At 32.2% G+C, this 21939-nt stretch overlaps 1 protein-coding gene and 1 non-coding gene across 18 annotated transcripts in view; one reads left to right on the forward strand and one right to left on the reverse strand.

Moving 5' to 3' along the window:
• Positions 1 to 21939, forward strand: part of LOC126719029 (cell division control protein 48 homolog B) — a 140124-nt gene that overhangs the window by 21227 nt on the left and 96958 nt on the right. The window contains exon 11 of one of the 17 annotated variants that reach the window (XM_050421525.1): positions 2570 to 2647. The exons of the other annotated variants lie outside the window; for them this stretch is intronic. Within the exon in view, the coding sequence (XP_050277482.1) occupies positions 2570 to 2647 (78 nt within the window). The remainder of the gene's footprint in view (positions 1 to 2569; positions 2648 to 21939) is intronic. 17 annotated transcript variants of the gene reach the window in all.
• Positions 9158 to 9244, reverse strand: LOC126720088 (small nucleolar RNA Z196/R39/R59 family). Its single transcript, XR_007653253.1, has one exon. It is a non-coding gene; the product is annotated as a small nucleolar RNA Z196/R39/R59 family (small nucleolar RNA).

Below are 21939 nucleotides of genomic sequence, written 5' to 3' on the forward strand. Positions count from 1 at the left end.
GCAACTTCCATCTTCACGAGGAGTGTGCAATGCCCCGAATCCTCTGCCTTCCACCCGTTCTTCAAGACTTGCGAATTCAAATTTGTTGAAAATGTACAAGGGGAGAGGCGCTGTGATGCTTGTGGGAAAGATGTGCTAGGGTTTGTGTACCAATGCCAGCACAAGAAAGCATATGACCTACACCCATGTTGTATGAAGCTTGAACGTACCTTAAATGGTGATGGGGTGAAGCTGTACCTTAGAGAAAAGGTCTCATCAGGATTGAAGTGCCTTAAATGTAAAAGCAAGAACGTAGCTAAAGATCTCAAGGGCTGGTCTTATGAATCCCACTGTGGCCAGTATTGCTATCATGTGGCATGTGTGAAGGGCTTAATTCTTGAGAATTGGAATAAGGGTCAGACAAGTGACACGGGGTTGCAAATTATGGTTCCAAATATGGAAGACGCAGTAGAACAAAGTGGACGAAACAAGAATGGAAGGAAGGTTAATAAATATTGGACGAAGGCTATACTTGCTCTCAAGCTCATTATTTCAGCCATCTTTGGAGATCCACTTGGGATTATTTTACCAGTATGTCTGGAACTGTTATTTTCAAGTTGATTTTTTTTTTCTCGATTAGACTAGTTGATTTATTTTTGTGTAAATAAAGTAGATTAAAAGTCCATGTAACAAATTATATGTTAACATATAATTTGATAGCAAATTATTTTGTGTGCATAAAGAACTTTCTTTGCACCTAATAATTTGGTTAAAATATCAGAGTAATGAGTTAATTATATTAAATTTAAATATGAAATATTACCTCATAAAAAAGAGAGAAAAGAATTCATTACAAAGTTACTTACGTACAATTAAAGATGAAGTCGTTTAGACTTTTTTTAAGAGTTTTTTTTTTTTTTTTTTTTTTTTTTGACGAAAGATTTTTTTTAAGAGTTAATTTCTCTTATTGGTTGAAAGTTTGCACCTAAAAAATATTAATCTTGAAAATTATATATAATAAAAACATAAACTACAAGTTTGAACAGCTATGATTCTTGAACTGAAAATTAACCTACTCGACCATCGGGAAAATTAACCTTGCGGAGGGAGTTGGTAACACCGTAACAGGTCAGTGATCCGAGCTAGGTTTGTATCAAACAGAATCTACCTCCTTTTTTGTTTTTTTGGGAAAATCAATCAAATAGAATCCAGATTTTCATGAATGAAATTATACTTATTATTTCTTGTCTTCTTGGATGTTGGGTGAAACATCAGGATCTTTTCAGTTACAATCATACCCGACAATATGACAACATCAAAAGAGGTCAATAACGACTAAAAGCTCTATCAAACAAAGCACTCAAAATCTTATCAAAAAAATATTCCTTGACCGCGACATGGAAAATAACATAACGTATACACGTAGTAATGGATAAAATTATACACGAAAATTTTATCTTCATATATGTTGCACAAAAATAAATTAACAACAACAATTGACACCATGTTTTTAGTACATACACCTATTGTTCAAATTCTTTCTCTTCCAGCTGTTAAATTGTCTCAACAAAGAAAAAAATAATATATAAATATATATATATATATATATATAAAATTAAAGAAATACATGCACACAACAGTTGATAAAAAATAAATACAAGCAATTACCTATTTGAAGCCAACACCAAATTATTTGATGACCAGATCAACATAATTAATTTAAATAATTTTTTTCAAGGTTTTTTAATACTTTTTTTAAGGGTTTTAACCCTTGAAAAAAGTCAGATCTGTTCACTTTCAAATGATGACAGCATGAAATCACTTTGATTGTGCGTCTCCCTACAACTCCTATGATTCAAGAAGGACAGCACATGTTAAATCCTTTCAATTATGTACGTGTTTTTCTGTTCTGGAAACTCAAAATGGTTGCTTGGTTATACAAGCCTGAACAATTAGGTGGTTGAATTGTGTGTGTTGGTCCAAAATTCCAACAACCAGGTTTTCTATAGAGAACCATGAACTATTTATCGCCATGCAGGATTAATTATGATATCAACTAGCCTGGTTTACTTGTTAACCAACTTGCCTTATAGTAAATGTAACCTTAATTTGGCTTGTTCCACCCCCCCTCCCCCCCCCCCACCCCATCCTTATTAGTGTTCAATGTTGCAAAACTATGATCTTGTGATGTATAAGTTCTATTAAGATTTTTAATTAATGACTTAATCCGGTTTTTGGTGGTTTTTTGCACCGAGAGCTAGGTTATGTCCTGGCTTTCAATGGAAGGTGTTATAATAGGATCCAAACATAATCAATAAACTTGAAGTTTTTATTTTTCTTCCTCTATATGATTATTATTATTATTATTTTTTAAATGGCAGAGGCGTTCCAGCAGCAACATTACAGTTGGAAAGAGGCTTCTATCTACGTTACTAACTGAAATGGATGGTTTAGAAGAAGCTAAAGTAAGCATTCATTCCCAATAATTATTTTATTTTCCAGTTATCTTAAAACTTTCTGTAGGATAAAATGGAGAGAGCTTCTAGCTACTTTTCCTCTAATTCATGTTTATGCTCATTTTCTTTTTAAGGGAATTCTTGTTTTGGCTGCTACAAATCGTCCTCACGCAATTGATGCTGCACTTATGCGCCCTGGACGCTTTGATTTGGTAAGAAAGTTTGTTCACTGTTTCCTTCATGTTCATAGTGAGTATTATACTTGTAAAGTTGGTCTCTCTCTAGTTAGTACAAAGTTTGAGATTATGAACTTCAAAATAGCGAGTTAGTGAATCCGTTTGCATCCCTGTCATCTTGCATGAGATAACACTATATTACTTCAGATTCCTGAACTTTTTGTGGTACTCTTCTATGTAAGATATACTGTTCCAATTAAAGTTATAGTCTAGCGTGGGAAACAAGTATTGGTCTTTAATTTTGTGGTTTTCCCTTGTAATTTTTCTGGTTTGCTTTGTGCTGTTTTTGCTTAAGCAGTTTTTTTCAATATACATCTTTCTTATAAAAAAAAAAAAGTATTGGCTTGTTAGTGTCCTTTTGTTAAATATTTAGGGCCCGTTTGGTGCGTGTATTTAAATAACATTTTTTAGTTTTTTTGAAAATACATGTGGGTGAAAAAGTGTGTGGAAATACGTGTAATACTATTTAAAAACTAAAATCATGTGTTTGAACTCGCATACTAAACGGGACCTTAGTTTTTTTGGGTCTTAGGCAAGTCTTTTTTGACTTGTCTTTTTTTTATTAATGAAATTGTAGGTTCTATATGTACCACCACCCGATCTAGAAGGTTGGTACGAGATACTTCGTGTACATACACGTAATATGAAAATAGGACCGGATGTTGATCTCAAAAGAATTGTAGGAGATACCAAACTTTTCACAGGAGTTGAACTGGAGGGTCTGTCTAGGGAAGTTGGAATTGTTGCTTTGAGGGAAGACATTACTGCTACTGTTGTGTGTGATTGGCGTTTCCAGATTGTTAAGGATTCTTTGAAACCCACATTAACAAGGGTAGAAATTGATTCCTATGCATCGTTTATGAAAATCCCTTCTGTGAAACGCTCTGGTGAGTTTGTATCTAGTGTCAAGAATGATAGCAAGCACAACAAAGAAACATTGGGTCCATTATTTACTCTATCACAATCTATTGTAATGACAAACATGAAGCTGCAATGAATATATTATTACAATGATTTAATTCTAATTATTTTACAATCTATTATAAGAAAAAATATGAAAAAATTAACTATTACAATAAATATACCGTTGCAATAATTTGAACCCAAATTATTTTTGTCAATTCTTTACAATCTATTGTAATAAAATTCATGAAATAATAGCCTATTGCTACAAAATTCATGAAATAATTTTTTATTGCAATAACAAATATATTATTACATCAAAATTTTCATTAAAATATTTAAGTTTTATTGCAACAAAATTTTTTTGTAACGCAAACTTATTACCTCAAATTTTATTGCAACACTTCGCATAAACTATTGCAATGACTTCAATGTTATTGCAACAATTTTTTTATTGTAATAAACATTTTTTATTGTAGTGAATAAAATAATCATAATATATATATATATATATATAAGGATGTGATGTAAAGCTCAAGATTTACACCCTCCAAGCTCCAATCCTAACATTTCATATCATTATAATGATCGTCACTCATCCCGGGCGATTCGGGGCCACTCGAATTCTGGTTTGAGTGTTCTTGCCCATTGTGGGAATCAAGTTCTACAATCCCAATTATACAAATTCAGAAACAAGAAAAGAAAAGAAAATTTTATTTTTTTTAAAGCAAACAGTAACTTAATATATAAACAATAAAGCTTAACAAAAACCCTAACCAAAATCCAACCAAACCCACCAAAACAACAAAGCAAAATCGATAATAAAGAAAAAGTAACCCCAAAAAAAAAAAAAAAAAAAAAAAACTTCAGAAAGCAAAAGTAGAAGAAAATAGAGTTGAAGTTGAAAAGAGAGTTACCAAGGCCGAGGGAGTGAATACGATTGGAGAGAGTTTAAGTACAGTGTTGGCAGAGATCTTTGGAGAGGAAGGGTGCCCACGTGGACAGAAACTCCAACGCGATTTGGAGTTCCGACGGCTTGTAGTTGAGAAGAAACGGATCACTGGGACGGGACTCAGGTTGGTTGTCGCTCATGGCAACTACATGCAAAAAGTGTTGAGAACAGTTTTTCTTTTTTGTGCATTTGGATGTCAAACAAGTTTTTTAATTTTAAAAATAAAAAATTGTTAATACAACAAAATTAGTATAGTAGTATTAGACATAATATCACATCTAAAAATTAAAAGTCATTGCAATAGTAACTTAAAAATAGTAAATTATTACATTAATAATAATTAGTTGTAATAATTTATAATTTTCAGTTGCAATAGAGATTTTAATATTAAATTGAATTTAGAAATTTTTTTGCAATAACTTAAATTGAAGAAATCAATTTTTTTTAATAACTTAAATTGAAAAAACCATTGTAATAACTTGATACCAATTATATATTTTGCAATATATTATAATAGAAACTTCAAAGAGATGGCTTATTGCAACAAATTTAACATTGCAATAACTAAAATATCAATTATTTTACAATCTATTGCAATGACAAACATGAAGCTGCAATGAATATATTATTATAATGATCTAATTCCAATTATTTTACAACTATTATAAGAAAAAATATGAAAAAAATTAACTATTACAATAAATATACCGTTGTAATAATTTGAACCCAAATTATTTTTGTCAGTTCTTTACAATCTATTGTAATATAATTCATGAAATAATAGCCTATTGCTATAAGATATTCGAAGTAATAAATTGTTGATTGCAATAGCAAATATATTATTACATCAAAATTTTCATTAAAATATTTAAGGTTTATTGCAACAAAATTTTTTTGTAGCACAAACTTATTACCTCAAATTTTATTACAACACTTCGCATAAACTATTGTAATGACTTCAATGTTATTGCAACGATTTTTTTTTTTTTTTTTGTTGTAATAAACATTTTTGTTGTAGTGAATAAAATAATCATAATATATATATATAAGGATGTGATGTAAAACTCAAGTTTTACACCCCCCAAGCTCAAATCCTATATTTCATATCATTATATCCATATGAAAAAGTAGGCATAACTACACTCAATTAATTCTAATTACTATTTGAAAATCCAACTCAATCGAGAGTTTATTGAGATGCTGTTAGATACTCTACCAATAGATTTCCTTGAATCCTAACTATTCTTTTATGATTTAAGAGTCTAGATTATGTCATGTTAACATTCCACTAACAATACTCTTAAAATAATATAATACAAACAAAGCAATTAAGATTATTGTTAGTGGAATGCTGACATGGTAGAATCTAAACCATTAAGGCTACGTTTGTTTCGGCTGAAAATGGATTTGGGAAAATATTTTACACTCTGCTGTGTGTTTGGTTGCGCATGTAAAATTTGGTAAAATGGAAAACCATTGCATTGACTGTAAAATTCAGCCCTCAAACCTATAAAATGAATTACACACGCGTTTTACCTTCAAATGATTTCCGGACTTAGACACCTGAAGAGAGAGAGAGAGAGAGAAAGAGCAAGAAGAGAGAGTAAAGAGAGTGAGCTAGAAGCACACACAAGCCATCAGACCACTGCCCCAACCCCAGATCACACTACTGAGATCGCATCGCTGAGATCGTGCCGCCACAGCCGCCCTCTAGATCGAACTCTCGTCGTCTCAATCTCAGCGCTACCTGAAGCCTGCCATCACTTGACCGGTCTCGTCGCCTATGACCCACCCATGACCGATCTCTCTCTTTCTCGATCTACCTCTACCTTTCCCTTTGCTTGAGTTTCAATCACTCTCTCTTCCTCCCTCTCTTAGTTTGACTTAATTTTTGAGTTTAACGAATGATTTTGTTTTTATTTTTGTTTTTATTTTTGTTTCTTTTAAGTTTATATATTGAAATTTTCTATTATAAAATTTGTTTGGAAGCTAAGAAAATGTGAGAAACTAGTAGAAAAATAGCATTTTCAAAATGCAACCAGACACTTGAAAAAATTTTCCTTTGTCAAAAATATTTTACACTCAGAAAATATTTTACATGTTGCTAAACGCAGCCTTAATCATAAAAGAATGATTAAGATTTAAGGAAATCTATTTAGTAGAATACCTAAGAAATCTAGATGATCTGAATCCTATTAGGTATGATAGGATGTATTGAATTTTAAGTAAAAAATTGATGTGTCAATCTAATATTAGATGATATAAAACATGAATGTTACACCCCCATCTTTATCAAATTCGGACACACACACACACACACACACATATATATATATATATAATTTGAAGTATAGTATTTATTGTTACTACACTTCTGTTAAGACACATGGCCACATCATCCACATATTTCCAACCATTTCTTCCTTATTTTTTATTCTTTTTCTTTATTAATTTTGTACCTTACTATTACATTTCCTATAACCTTTCCTCCTCCTTTTCATTTCTCCACTACTCTCAACCTTAATGTCATTCTTCCTCGATCCCTTCCTCTTCCTTTTATTTTGGCTCTTTTTATCTCCACCCTCTTACTATAAATTTGATATTCTCACTTGCACTCTATACATAATTTCCCCACACAAAAAATTTTATTACTCGTTTTTCTTTTTTCTTTTTTTGGTGGTTTTTTTTTTTTTTTTTTGGTATCTCTACTTTAGGTTGATAAATTTTTGTATTCTTTAGAACTCTACTTTTGGTTGATGCAATTTGGTTTGCGTTTTTAAAATTTTTTTTTTTCTTTGATTGTTAAATATTATCCTATTGCATTATAAAGATTGCATAAGAATATTATGTTATTCTATTACGTATCATATCTTGGATAATTTGGTGTTTATGAGTCATGACTATATCTTTTATTTTGAATCTTCTTCTTCTCATCTTATTTTCTATAAATTTGTCATTCCCTCTCACATTCTCTCTCGAAAAAATGTAATTACTCTCTCTCTCTCTCTCTCTTTCTTATTTATTCTTTTTTGCAACTCTACTTTAGGTTGATGAATTATTGTGTCTTTTTATAACACTATTTTGGGTTAATACAATTGGTGGTGTGTTTTTTGAGTTCTCCATCACAAGTCTTGTCTTTCCCTCTTATAGCTTTTGTCTGATTTTTGTTTGACTAATAGTTAATTATTTTGGAAGTGAGAATTTGAATTTATATCATAATAAAATCTTTACTGTGTATTTAAATGTGCCTATCAACTATTTGAGTAATATAAAGTGTAATTTTGTGATGCATTTTGATAATATATTTGAAACTTAAAGAGTTTAGTTGTACTGGAAACATAATGAACATATAACGTACCATAACATAATTTAGAAAAATATGGACCACCTAAAAAATGAATAATTTCAATTAAACATATCCAAAATAATAAAAATAACATATTTGCAAAGATGGTTAGATGGAAAATAATTTTAGAAATTGTTTAATTTTTATGGAGAACAAATTATCTTCCACAAAATTTAGAGAACAGAATATATATTATATCCCAATTACAAAATAATTATCTATTTCTATGAATCGCGTGGCTCAACGACTACTAAACATATTTGTACTTTGTATTTAACTTATTAATTTATGTCTAGAACGTGCACCTATCCAATCAAAATTGTAAATAAATAAATAAACATTAATATATGAAAAAAAAAAATTTTAAAAATTAATAGTACTTTAGCCTTTTTGTAGATGTGCTTTGCTTTACAATACATCACTAAGCTTGTATTCTATGTATTTAATTGTAATCTATCTATTAAAAATATCAATCCATTTAAGTTATACATAAACATAAATAATATATATTTTGTAAAAAACATAAACATAACAACAACAATAGTAAGGGCAAAACTCAAAAAAAAAAAATTCTTATAGAATGTTATGTTTGTTTGTTTGTTGTTTATTGTATATTAAAAAAATAAGGTCAATTTTTTTTTTCTGCTCGATGGAGGGTCTTTAATTTGAATTTAAAATATCACAAAATTTTTGTTTACATACCAATTAACCCTAAAAAAAGAAATATATATATAAGCATTAACAAAAAATGGTGAGGATACTTCATAAATATAAAATTTAAAGTGTAACATTTATTGTTATTATATTCCTGTTGAGTCTTATAAGCATAGCACTTTGGTCTAGTTCGATCCATTTTTGTGATGTTTTAGAAGGAAAGGCCATGTCATCTTCTCAGCGTAATGTTAGTAGGTTCTTAATAAATTTTTTTTTTTAAGTTCTTATTTGTTATTAAAGTCTTGTATTTCTTTTTTCTAATATAAACTATATATTTACTTAAATATGCTTCCTCTTTAGATTTTTCAAGACATATATAGGTAAATTGTTTGTAAAAAATAGGCCAAAATACAAAACTCATCCTCTAAGTTTCACTATTTTTCATTTTGGTCCTCTAAGTTTCAAACATCCTCAATTCAGTCATCCATTAACCTGTCATCCATATTTGCCATTAACTTCTCCAAAACGACATCGTTTTGGAGATAATTTAAAATTTAATTTTTATCTAAAAAAAAAAAAATTTATCAAAGTAAGCAAAAAAAAAAAAGAAGACCAAAAATTTATTAAAGTAAGCAATCTTAGCCAAAAGATGGTGATTATTTGTATTCTAATCACTGTGAAATCAGTAACTATCGGAAAATTTTCATCCTTAATTGCGAAATAAACAAAAACAACAATAAATTTTTTTTTAAAGAGGAATTGAGAAAGAAATTGTAGGAGAAACATCCTTGATTGCACAATAAACAAAAACAACGACAATAAATTTTTTTTTTTTTTTTTTTTTATAAAAAAAAAGAGGAATTAAGAAAGAAATTGAAGGGGCAAGAAAGATCATACGTTAGTGCATGTTATAGAAATCATCAAGTTGTGATATATACAGACTTGTATGGATAAACATCATCACGCCTCTTTTGCGGGATTATCATGAAGCATCAAATAGAGAGATGCTTGTAAGACTAGGGCGAACACAACTATTATCATCATCTTCCTATTGTTCATGTTCCTACAAAAACACACACAAATCGAGATAGATAGAGTGGTTTTCAGCGTCTTGGCTCCAAGGTTTCTCGACAGTTCCACTTCGCTCCAAAAGTTGTACTTGGTGGCTCCAACCAATACTCCATTGCTCCAGGAGTTGTACGCGTTCACTCCTTCTTCCTCTCAATTTCTTGGTCTCCTTCTCTCTCTCAATCTTTCTCCCTCTTAGTCTCTCACTTATTGACAAGGGATTTCATGTTCTTTAGAGTTCGGATGAGATGGGTGGGGTTATTTTGATTTTTGTTTTTCTAATTAACGTTATTTTTTATGATACAAAGTAAAATCAGTAGACTGAATGCTTCAGGCTTTAATAACAAGAGAATCACTTAGGAAACCTGAAAGAGAAGAACACACAATCAAAGGTGACCAAGGAGGACTGGCCAAGAACCCTCCGATGGTAAAGTTAGTATTTTCTTTCAAATTCTGAAATTCCAATCTCTTTGGAAGTGTTTGAAAGACCTACCTCATCTTGTCGTAAATAAGTGTTTATATAGTGTGTTCTTGGAGCGGTTATTTGGCATGTAACTTCCCCTGCATTTGGGGAAGTCAGAGGGTGCACGAATAACCTCCACAACCACTATGGGAGTTATCATATATTCATCTTCTGTAATCGTTAATGGCAATTAAGTATTCAGAAAGGAAGATGTAGTGATGAAGCGGGGCCTTATTCATGTCTTAGAATAATAACACGTGGCTCAATCTGTTAGTTTACGTAGATAAACTTTCCTTGGAATTTTTCTAAGTCTTGAGGATCATCTTGGAACAATTCTCCTAGACAACCATAGGCCCCTAGACGACCCACAAGCTTATGGATGACTATTTTGTTAGGCATGGCCACTCTTGCTTGGACGGCTCTTATGGACGAAATTGGAGTTCAATTTTTTAATCAACTTTTAGTTCACCATCAATTTTAATTAAAAATTAAATAATAAAATAAAAATTAAGCCAAAACGGCCTAGTTTTGGTAAGTTAACGAAAGCAACTAACAAAATACTATAGGTGAAGAAAATTAAGATTTTTAATCAAATTAAGATTTTTATCCACTTAAAAATTATAGGTGAAGAAAAATTATATATATTTTTTTAAATCTAAAATTTTTTAAAAATTCTACAATTTGATGAAGCCACTTGGTGCAACACGGCTTCTATACCCAACTTTTATTATATAATATATGATATCTCACACTTCCTATCAAAAAAAGATATATCTCACACTTCTCTTTTTTAGTTTTTTTGTCACAGGTTTTTGGATTGTCTCAACTTTTTCGCACTTCATCACCATCCTCAATTTCAGAAAGGCTTGTTTTCTTTATTATTGTTTAAATTATTATTTTGTTAGTTTGTGTATTTTTGTTCCTGTAATTTTTTAATAATCTCACGCTTTTTTTAATCTCTTCCTTTTTTATCCCTTTCTCAAGCTTCTTTCCACAATTAATGAGAAAATATATAAACCTCAAATTGAAATGGGTAAAATATTATAAATGCAAAAAAATAAAGTCTCATCGCATGTGCAAAACGCGCATGATGAGGTTAATATAATACTAATTAAATATAAAATGTAATGTTTCTGTGGGGACCAGCCCAGAATAATAGGTTGGCTGGGCCCTGGGCCCGTCCGAGGAGACATCGCGGCCCAGGCAATCCTTATTTGGGCCCACTGGGGCAAAGAGAACACGTTCGAGGAGTAATTCCTCCTCGGACATTGCAAAATCCGGATCAAAAGTGCGTCCTAGCCACTGTAGTCCATCCTCCAAATACGTAAAAAGGAAGGAAACCTGAAATATCTCAGCAAAGGCTGCCACCACCACATTAAATGCATCACAACTACTCTCCTGGCCGTATTAATGAAGAGAAGACCCCTGAACAGTGCTACCTTGACCACTGTAACTCACAAAGAATTGATAAAGGTGTCTGATGGGACAGGTGCTCAAGTAGGAGTTTGGATGATCAACAAGTGTAAAGCCCAGATGATGGGAGAGGGTCTATATAATATGTAAAAGTCCCCCAAGAAAGGGGGACGGAGAAAAAGGGAGGGAAGGAACACAGGAGAGATTTTACTGTGTGAATATATGCCTATGAATAAAGTTTCGAGTCTGATCACTTGAGAGGGATCTCTCTTTACATCCATCTTTGTCATTCTTGTTTCTATATTTCCTTAACCCATGCAACAAACCATCTAAGCTAACTGAAGCCAAGTTCTTTAGCCCATACTCTACAAAAACTCATTGTGTGGGACTTCTTGAGCCAAGACTTAACCGACAAGGATTGGACTATTAAAATTGTGCCCTTACAGTTTCATTTAAAAAAAATTACTAAATTTAAAATACTTTCGAATAACAAACATAAATAGCTTAATTTAGAAAAATCTAATATATCGTATCAATTATACTTTGTTATAAAATATTTTAAGAAGAATTTGTGAGTAACACTTATAAGTCTCATTTAGTGTTAATTTTAAAAAGTGTAAGTTCCAGTTAGCTCAACTAGTAAAATCTCTAATGGTTGAATAAGAAATTTGAGATTTAATCCTTGTCTATATCAAAAACTTATTGGGGATAATTACACTAAACCCACCTATGGTTTGGCCCGAAATCACTTTGCCTACCCATGGTTTAAAAAGTGTCACTTTACCCACCTGAGGTATGTTCCGTTTGTTTTCCGTAACCCACCTACGTTAAAATCAGGGGTAAATAGGTATTTTTGCTCAAATTTTATGTCTCTCTCCTCCTAAAACAAAAAATAGCACAAAAATACAAGAGAAACAAGATCAAAAGGGAGGGTTCTGTGGAAAATTAATATCTAGACCCTATATTCAAAACTCCTAATTTCATAGTAGGAGAACAAATTGTCAGTGGCCATAGAGTGATTTCATAGTAGGAGAACATCAAATTGTCATTCCATTTGTTGGAAATTTCAACATAAATTTCTTCAAGAGCATATGGAGAACAACAGTGTATGTAATGTTTACAACTGTGATCGCAATGCCACCAGTCTTCAACAGTGTTTTGGGTTTGTTTGGAGCTGCCTCATTCTGGCCATTGATAGTATATTTTCCAATAGAGATGTACATTTCACAGGCTAAAATCCGCAGTTTTTCTCTTAAATGGTTTGGGCTAAAGACGTTGAGCTGGGTTTGCTTCATTGTAACTATTGTTGCTGCTGTTGCATCCATTCAAGGCATTATCATCGATCTTGGTCACTACAAGCCTTTCAAGTCTGTTTCCTAATTAGTGTGTGTGTGTGGGGATAAGTGGGTTTGCCCTGGAGGAAGGATATGAGTACATTGATAACTTGTCTAGGATTTATGGAATGAAACGCATGTTATTAGTTTTCTTACTATTTTCCAGAGAATGCATTACTGGGATTTGCTTTTACCATGTGTTTTGGAGCTCCGGATTTGAGAGGTAACAATGCGTTCTTAAACTTAAAACACAATATATCTTTAACCAGTGGCAACAATCAATCCCTATTAACGATTGAGCCAAGACTTTGATTGATGCATACCGACCTCCTAGTACAAGTCATAGTGTATTGTTCGGTTGATTGAAGGGCAGTATTGTATTGTTCGGTTATTTGTGTAGGTTGATCTGGGTTTTATTTTTTTTTTGGGTATATTCTTCATGTTCAAGATTTATGTGAATTGAAAGGGAGACCAATACTACTTTTTAATCTTGTTTCTCTTGTATTTTTGTGTTATTTTTTGTTTTGGGAGGAGAGAGACAAAATTTGAGCAAAAATACCTATTTACCCCTGATTTTAATAGAAGTGAGTTACGAAAAATAAACGGAACATATCTCAGGCAGATAAAGTGACACTTTTTAAACCACGGATAGGCAAAATGATTTCAGGCCAGACCATAGGTGGGTTTAGTGTAATTACTCTCAACTTATTGGTTTTGGCATAATATCAATCAAGTCCAAATTATTTAGGGCCAATTTGTTACACACTCTCAAACTCATATTTTTACATTTTAAACAATATTACACATATTTCCACACACTTTTTCACCCACATATTTCAAAAAATTACAAACAACCTCTCTCAATCTACTCAACCAAACATCCCCTTAAAGACCGACCACTTCAGTCCTTAAACCCAACGGCTTTCCTATTTTTAATTCTATTCCAAAACTCTGTTCTTTCTCTGATCTGTCTCCTTCAGTCTCTCTCGTCTTATTCTCTGAAGTAGAAGAAATTGAAAAACACGTTCCAGAGCTCTCTAAATCTCGGATTTTTTAAAAAACTAACTACAAAACCCAAACAATATCATTAGTTAGCAAACATTTCAAACTAATTTCGTTTATAACAATTCGAGTTCAGTGGACTCGATTTAGGAAAAACTGATGTGGAGAAAACATGGAAATCGAGTTCAACGAACTCGGTTTCCATGTACAGAAATCGAGTTCATTGAACTCGGTTTCCATGTACAGAAACTGAGTTCAATGAACTCGATTTCCATGTATGGAAAACGAGTTCATTGAACTCGTTTTCATTGGACTCGGGAGATCGGAAGATGGAAAACTAGTGCCATGGTTTGGCTGCGTCTGCAGAAGATGGACTGGGTTTGCTGCGTCTGCAGAAGGTGGACTAGGTTTGCTTGATCAGATAACGAAGTCTAGTGCCATCTAATGTTTGGCTGCGTCTGCAGAAGATGGACCTTATCAGATCGTCTTCTTATCAGATCGTGCTCAGAGAGCTTGTTGTTGGCAAATCAATTTCTTCTGGGTACATGATCGTTTTCCATGATCGTTTTTCATGGAAATCGAGTTCATTGAACTCGGTTTCTGTACATGGAAACCGAGTTCGTTGAACTCGATTTCCATGTTTTCTCCACCTCAATTTTTCCTAAATCGAGTCCACTGAGCTCGAATTGTTATAAACGAAATTAGTTTGAAACGTTTGCTAACTAATGATATTGTCTAGAAAGAATGTCATGGTGATTATTATTATTATTATTATTATCAATGAATGGTGTATTGTGTGAATGGTGCATGATAAAAGTGGTGTTAGTGGTGAACCCATATGAAAGTAATGTTGCTCCAATCACAACTTGCTACATTAGCAAGTTGTGAAAAAAGACATGTCCCTAGTATTATGTGTCTTTTTTCCCCCAAAAGTACACGGGGCGATTTTAGTTCCTAAAGTTTAAAGTGATCGCCTTTAGTCAACAAACTTAAAATGATCACTTTTATTTGCGAAAAAACTTCAAAGTAATTGATTTTATTCCCGGACACAGCTTAAAGTGATTGCTTTTTAGTCTATAATGTTTCTAATGGAACAACAATGTTTCAGTTTTTGGTTTGGCCACGTAATCTAAAGGACTAAAAGCAATCACTTTAAATTTATATGGACTAAATTTCTCATGGGTTACCAACCATATATTTAAGCCTTTTTTTTTTTAATAAAAAAAATGATAGTGGTTTTTATTTTGTAGAGTTGCCACAGTTTCTATTTAATGCGGGATTTTGTCGGGATGGGAGGACTATTGGGATTACTCAACCTAGACGTGTTACGGCTGTGACCGTTGCCAAACAGGTTGCTGAGGAATGTGATATGCAGTTGGGGCAAAGAGTTGGCTACTCCATTAGATTTGATGATACGACTTCTGGCTCGACTAGGATCAAATACATTACAGATGGGTTGCTATTGAGGTAAAAAAGTGTCACCACTTGGTTTCCTGTTTGTCATTGTGTCACATTTTCACCTAGAAGCTGCATTCAGAAATTTTTTATGATTCATGGTGGTAATTGTAATGATTTAGGGAAAAACGCTTGTCACATTTGCGCTATATCTTAAAAGGACTAGCACAGATGTGGCTAACACTTTTCCTTGGGTCATTACAGTTTTGAAACTGTATTTTGATTAATGTGTTGCTTGTTGGCTGGTGTCTCAATTTGGAAAGTTGGTGTGGATATTGGTTTTGTAGGACTATTGTTAGGACCTGGATGCTACTAGAGATGTGGAAATTTTATATCATTTGATGAAGGAGATAGTGAATCATAATATAAACTAGCACAGGTTTCAAAAAAGTTTTATTACACTAATTTATCACCAGCATAAATAATATATTAAAGTTTGTGGGTTCATTGGGAGAATAGATCAACCAAGGATTGGTAAAAATGAGGCCGTGGAATATGAGAAGGAAAAAAGAGCTAACTAAGTACTCAGAATCCTGTGAAATGTATTTGGTAAAAAAAGGGATTGTGGTGTGAAGTTGGCCTGGAAGTTCAAAATATCATATTTTTTGCTTAGTTGTAAAAGGGTTTGTCAATATGACTTTCTATCCCCTGAGATTTTCTCATGTTTGAACTGATATGAGTTTTGATGCATTCACAGGGAAGCAGTATTGGATCCATATCTCTCTAAGTATTCAGTGATTATTGTTGATGAAGCCCATTAGAGGACTGTCCATACTGATGTTTTGCTGGGCTTGCTTAAAAATGTGCAAAAAGCAAGGTCAAAACCTTCCAATGACCGCCTTAATATTGAAAACAAGAGGACAAATGATCGCACTTTGCTGGATAAAGATAATGAAAATCAGGCCATTAGTTTTCTCAAGCAGTGCCAAGGCAGCAAATTCCCTCCATTAAAGTTAGTCATCATGTCTGCCAGCTTGGATGCACGTGGTTTCTCTAAGTACTTTGGTGGTGCAAAAGCTGTTCATATCCAGGGTCAACAATTTCCTGTGGATATTTTTTACACTCATTATGCTGAGCCAGATTATTTAGATGCAGCCTTAATCACCATATTCCAGGTTCTTATATAGCTTTTCTTTTGTGTCTCAATTAGCCCAACTTCTGCATGAAAGATATTCAAATTTTGTCACTGAGTTTCTTTGGTCATTTGAGTTTTATTTGATCTTTACAAAGGGTTGTTTGCATTATCAAGCATTCGTATTTTGTACTAAGGCTGTTAATAATTTACTTAAGTTGTTAGCTTTTATGTTTTCAAGTTCTTTCCATGTTCTTTGATGTGATTCTATCACTTAAAACGAGTTAAGTTCTATCCCGAAGATTGTTATTAAGAAAAATTTAACAGAAACCAATCTTTTCCCTAGCATTTTTCTCCTCCAAATGCACCACATCAAGCATAAAGGTATAGTATTCCACATATCAGGACTTTGATGTCGTTTGAAGCTGTGTCCCCAGCAGCCCAAAAGCTCTCTGACCCAAGAGATCCAGAAGATTTTGAAAACTAGCAACCAAAGCTCCTTAGCAATAACACTTAACAGTTTTTTTTTTTTTTTTTTACTTATCAAAAAAATAAAACTTCCTAGTTGCTTTTCACATGCAGCACCAATCAACAACAATTTTTAGTTTGTGCTTTTTTAAATTTTGACTTTTAAAATTATTCCTATGTGTTTTCATCTTGTAGATTCATTTGGAGGAGGGCCCTGGTGACATACTTGTATTTTTGACTGGGCAAGAAGAGATTGAATCTGTTGAAAGACTTATCCAGGAACGAATTCAACAATTACCTGAAGGTAGACAAAAGTTGTTAACTGCTCCCATATTTTTGGCTCTTCCATCAGAAAAGCAGATGCGAGTTTTTGCACCAGCTCCAACCGGTTTTCGTAAGGTCATTTACTGTTGCATGTCAGCTTTTATTTAGTGTCTTGTGCAAAGACTTAATTTGATGCTCGTTGATTTTAAATATCTATGATACTTTTAAATTAAATGAATCTGTGAAATGTGATGATTTTTTTAGACAGTGAAAATTGATCCTATTTCAATGTAAGCCATAGCTGTTGTGCTTAATGCCATTTGGCATCCAGAATGTTTATGCATTAAGACAGCATTGTGTTGTAGAACTCCTTTATTGAGCAGACCAGCCAGTCTGCCCTTGGGGTGATCATCAATCTCAACTGGCTAAGTACATTCAATATAGAGTACTGCCAGAGGGCTGGACTCCCCGTATGTGGAGTAAATACACTGGCATCCTGATTTGGAATGCAGAGAACCCTTGCACTGGTCTTAGGGGTCAATTTTATGATTATCTCCTAGACCAAACGGCAGGTTTCTATGGCTGTTGCTGTGCTGTGGAACCAATTCATGTCCAGCTGAATCTGGCTACATATTTTATAGAGATAATTTCTACACTAATAAGCGTTATAATTTATGAGTTTGGATTGGATTTTGAAATTCAATGAATATCTAATATCTGATGAAGTTTTTTCATAGAATGTATATTGAGCCTGAATAATCTTTTAAATTCAATAAATAGAACTGATATCTTCTTTTTGACAGATCAAAATAAAAGGTTAATAAAATAATTTTGCAAATATGCTCATTGATGATTTTCTTTTTTGTTTTTGTGTGTGGGTTGACAAGACTGGGGGGGGGGGGGGGGGGGGGGGTGGTGACTGAAATGCTTAAATTTCAGAAGAGACCACATATGAAACTAATGCATTTTATTAGAAGACATTCTTTGTACTTAATACTATTTAAAATGATACCATCCACAGATGGTATGTAACTTTGCAATTGTTTTCTGTTCCTGCCATAAGTAGGTTGTCAATACTACATCTAGGGAGGGGAACTATCCAACATAGCTGTTGAAGCCTCAGTCTGGGATCTAGAGGGTACATGTCCATACTACAAAGTTGTTGAAAATCTCTCTGCTCCAGCCAAAAAAACAGTACCCATAGTTGAGATGAAGTATCCAAAGTCTAAAAACCCAAAGCCGGTCTACTTCCTTCTCCTCAAACTATACCCCACATCAGACTGGCATTTTTTCTAGGAACTTTTACTGGTTGCATCTGTCTGGAGGAGATTACAAGCTTCTAGAGCCATAGAGCCATACGGAAGTAAAAAAATACCTCAAGATTACATCCAAGGTTTTCATCAAAGTGTCCATTATTTACTCTAAAAGTTGGCGTTGTAAGCTTTATCTTACTTGCTGCTGCTGCCAAATATTTTCTCACTAGTACAGATCAAACCCTACTTGAACTAGCTACTACCTGAAGAATTTGTTGGAGATGTATGCTATTTTTTTGTTATAATTAGCCTTTTCCCCTTCACAATTCCATAGTTTAATGTCACTACAAATTTATAAATTTAGATGTATATCTCCAAAGATTTTAAAGAGGTCTTAACTAAAAGTGACCTTTTATGTATTTTGGCTTCCCAGTGTGATGTTGAGGGTTATCTTAAAAAATAAATATACAAAAATTCATATGGCTTGTACAAAGTTTTTAATCTTTTTTTTGGGGCCTAAATACTATACACCCTCGAAGTTTGAGATTGCATCTTCAACCATGAAAACTAATAATTTACACGTTCGAGTATTACAATAATATTAATGTGGACTATCAACATTAGTTAGAATTTTGTTTTTAACTCATACACATGATGTTGCTGTGGACAAAAAAAGGCATTGTTTTAGTCAGCCTATACTTTAACAAAAGTTGCACGTTAAATTAACATCGTTGTAATAACTGGGGCATATTAGAGCGACTAGACTGATTTAGATTTGACTCTGAACTTGAAGATTGTAAAGTGTATTTTAAGCATTAAGCCATGTTTTTTTCATTTGCATTGGTTTACATTTTAAGTTCCAAAAGATGGTCATTCATATTGATCTTCGGATGAGTGTTCTCATAGAAGCAGTTGGTATCAATGTTAGCAAAAAAAGAAATTAATATCCGTGTGGTTTGTTAGCTCATCTACTAAGTTTAATGACCTACTGGTATATATTCTAGCTGACTTGGAGTTGAGTTGATTGATTTGCTAATTGCTATCCATGCCAATATTTTGTGGGTTTGGGCTATCCTCAGAGTCAAAACGTTTGCTGCTGGAAATACATATATGTACATTGTATCTTTGATAAACTAGAATGGAATTGCCAACCTTTTTTTTTTTTTTTAAGAACGTCCACTCCTGATAATAGCACTTTATCATCATACTAAAATACCAATCAGTTTTTAGTGTAAGCGGGATTTGAACTATCAAATCTCTTATTGTAGGTGATGTCTCCTTTTCACACACACAAGAATTCTCCTTTTTAGACTGGACTTTATGTGGTTCAGAAATATCCCTAAACCTTATGTTTAATTGGAAAAAAACTTGACGACAACCTAGTAAAAATATATCTCAAACTTCACTTCAAATACCTACAAAATAGGATACTCTTCTACTAATCCATGTTTTCAAAACAAACTTATCCAAAACTTGAACTAAAAAAAATTTAAAAAAAAATGAAAATTATGACACTAGACCAACAAAAAAAAAAAAATAAACGTTTTACATGATGTAACCACCCTCTACCTTTAAGCCAGCCAACCAACCCCATTTACTCTTAAGACAGACAAACAGCCACTCTCTACACACCAAACAACCAACCACTATCTTTGACCTCTTAGGGCAACCAACTAGCCCCTTATTTTGACTTCTTAGATCTGCCATTTATCCTCATTAATTTTAGTTTTGACTTATGTTGTGATAACTTATTCTCTAGTAGTTAAAGATTATAAATAGGCTTTTTATGTAAGAGCAGAATCAGTTTTTTTTATGTAACTTTAACTTATTTTAGACGTGGACAGAAACTTTGTTTCCAGTCTTTCTCTATAATTCCAACTTTGATTCTTATTCTAATGCAATTCTATTTTAGTTTTTCAATCATTTGATCTTGATTTCCATCATTACACCCTCTTTTACACCATCCAATTTTAACATGTTACATTATTATATCACATATTAAAGAATTGACATAACCACACTTAATCAATTCTAATACCTATCTGAAAATCCAACCCAATCGAGAGTTTATTTAGATGCTATTAGGTATGGTAAGATATATTGAAATTTAAGTAAAAAATTGATGTGTCGATTTCTTATTGGATTGTGTAAAACATAAGTTTTACACCCTATTTTTACCAAATTCAAACACACACACATACAAAATTTGAAACATAGTATTTATTGTTACTACACTTTTGTTGAGACACATCAACGGCCACATCATCCACATATTCCAACCATTTCTCCCTTATTTTTTATTCTTCTTCTTTATTAATTCGTACCTTACTATTCCATTTCCTCTTACCTTTTCCCCTCCCATTCATTTCTCTACTACTCTCAACCTTAATGTCATTTGTCCTCGATCCCTTCCTCTTCCTTTTATTTTGGCTCTTCTTATCCCCAACCTCATACTATAAATTTGATAGTCTCACTTGCACTCTATACATATGTTTCCTACACAAAAAAGTTTATTACTATCTTTCTCATTTTTTTTTCCTCTTTTTTTTTTTGGTGGATTTTTTTTTTTTTTTTGTATCTCTACTTTAGGTTGATAAATTTTTGTATTCTTTAGAACTCTATTTTGGATTGATGCAATTTGGTTTGTGTTTTTATGTTGTTATCTTTTTCTTTTCTTTTTTTTTCCCTTTTATTGTTAAATATTATCCTATTGCATTATAAAGATTGTATAGGAATATAATATTATTCTATTACATAGCATAACTTTGATAATTCAGTGTTTATGAGTCATGACTATATCTTTTATTTTGACTCTTCTTTTTTCTCATATTATTTTCTATAAATTTGCTATTCCCTCTCATATTCTATCCTGAAAAAATGTAATTATTCTCTCTCTCTCTCTCTCTCTCTCTCTCTCTCTCTCTCTCTCTCTCTACTTTAGATTGATGAATTATTGTATCTTTCATAACACTATTTTGGATTAATACAATTGGTGGTGAGTTTTTTTGAGTTCTCCATCACAAGTCTTATCTCTCCCTCTTGTAGCTTTTGTTTGATTTTTATTTGACTAATATTTAGTTATTTTGGAAGTGAGAATTTGAATTTATATCAAAATAAAATCTTTGTTGTGTATTTAAATGTGCTTGTCAACTATTTGAGTAATATAAAGTGTAATTTTGTGATGCATTTTGATAATATATTTGAAACTTAAAAAGTTTAGTTGTACTGGAAACATAATGAAAATATAACGCACCATAACATAATTTAGAAAAATATGGTCCACCTCAAAAAGGAATAATATCAATTAAACACATCCAAAATAATAAAATACCATATTTGCAAAGACAAATAGATGGAAAATAATTTTAGAATTTGTTTAAGTTTATGGAGAACAAATTATCTTCCACAAAATTTAAAGAACAAAACATATATTATATTTAAATTACAAAATAATTAACATAAATAATAATAAAACATAAACATAACCACCACAATAATAAGGGCAAAAACTCAACATTTTTCTCTCTCATCACTCTATTGCTTATACAAATGTTATTTATTTATTTATTTATTTTTTGTATTGTAATTAAAAAAGTAAGGTCAAGTTTTTTTTACTCAATG

The sequence above is a fragment of the Quercus robur genome, chromosome 3 (genome assembly GCF_932294415.1).
Source record: "Quercus robur chromosome 3, dhQueRobu3.1, whole genome shotgun sequence".
Taxonomy (NCBI): domain Eukaryota; kingdom Viridiplantae; phylum Streptophyta; class Magnoliopsida; order Fagales; family Fagaceae; genus Quercus; species Quercus robur.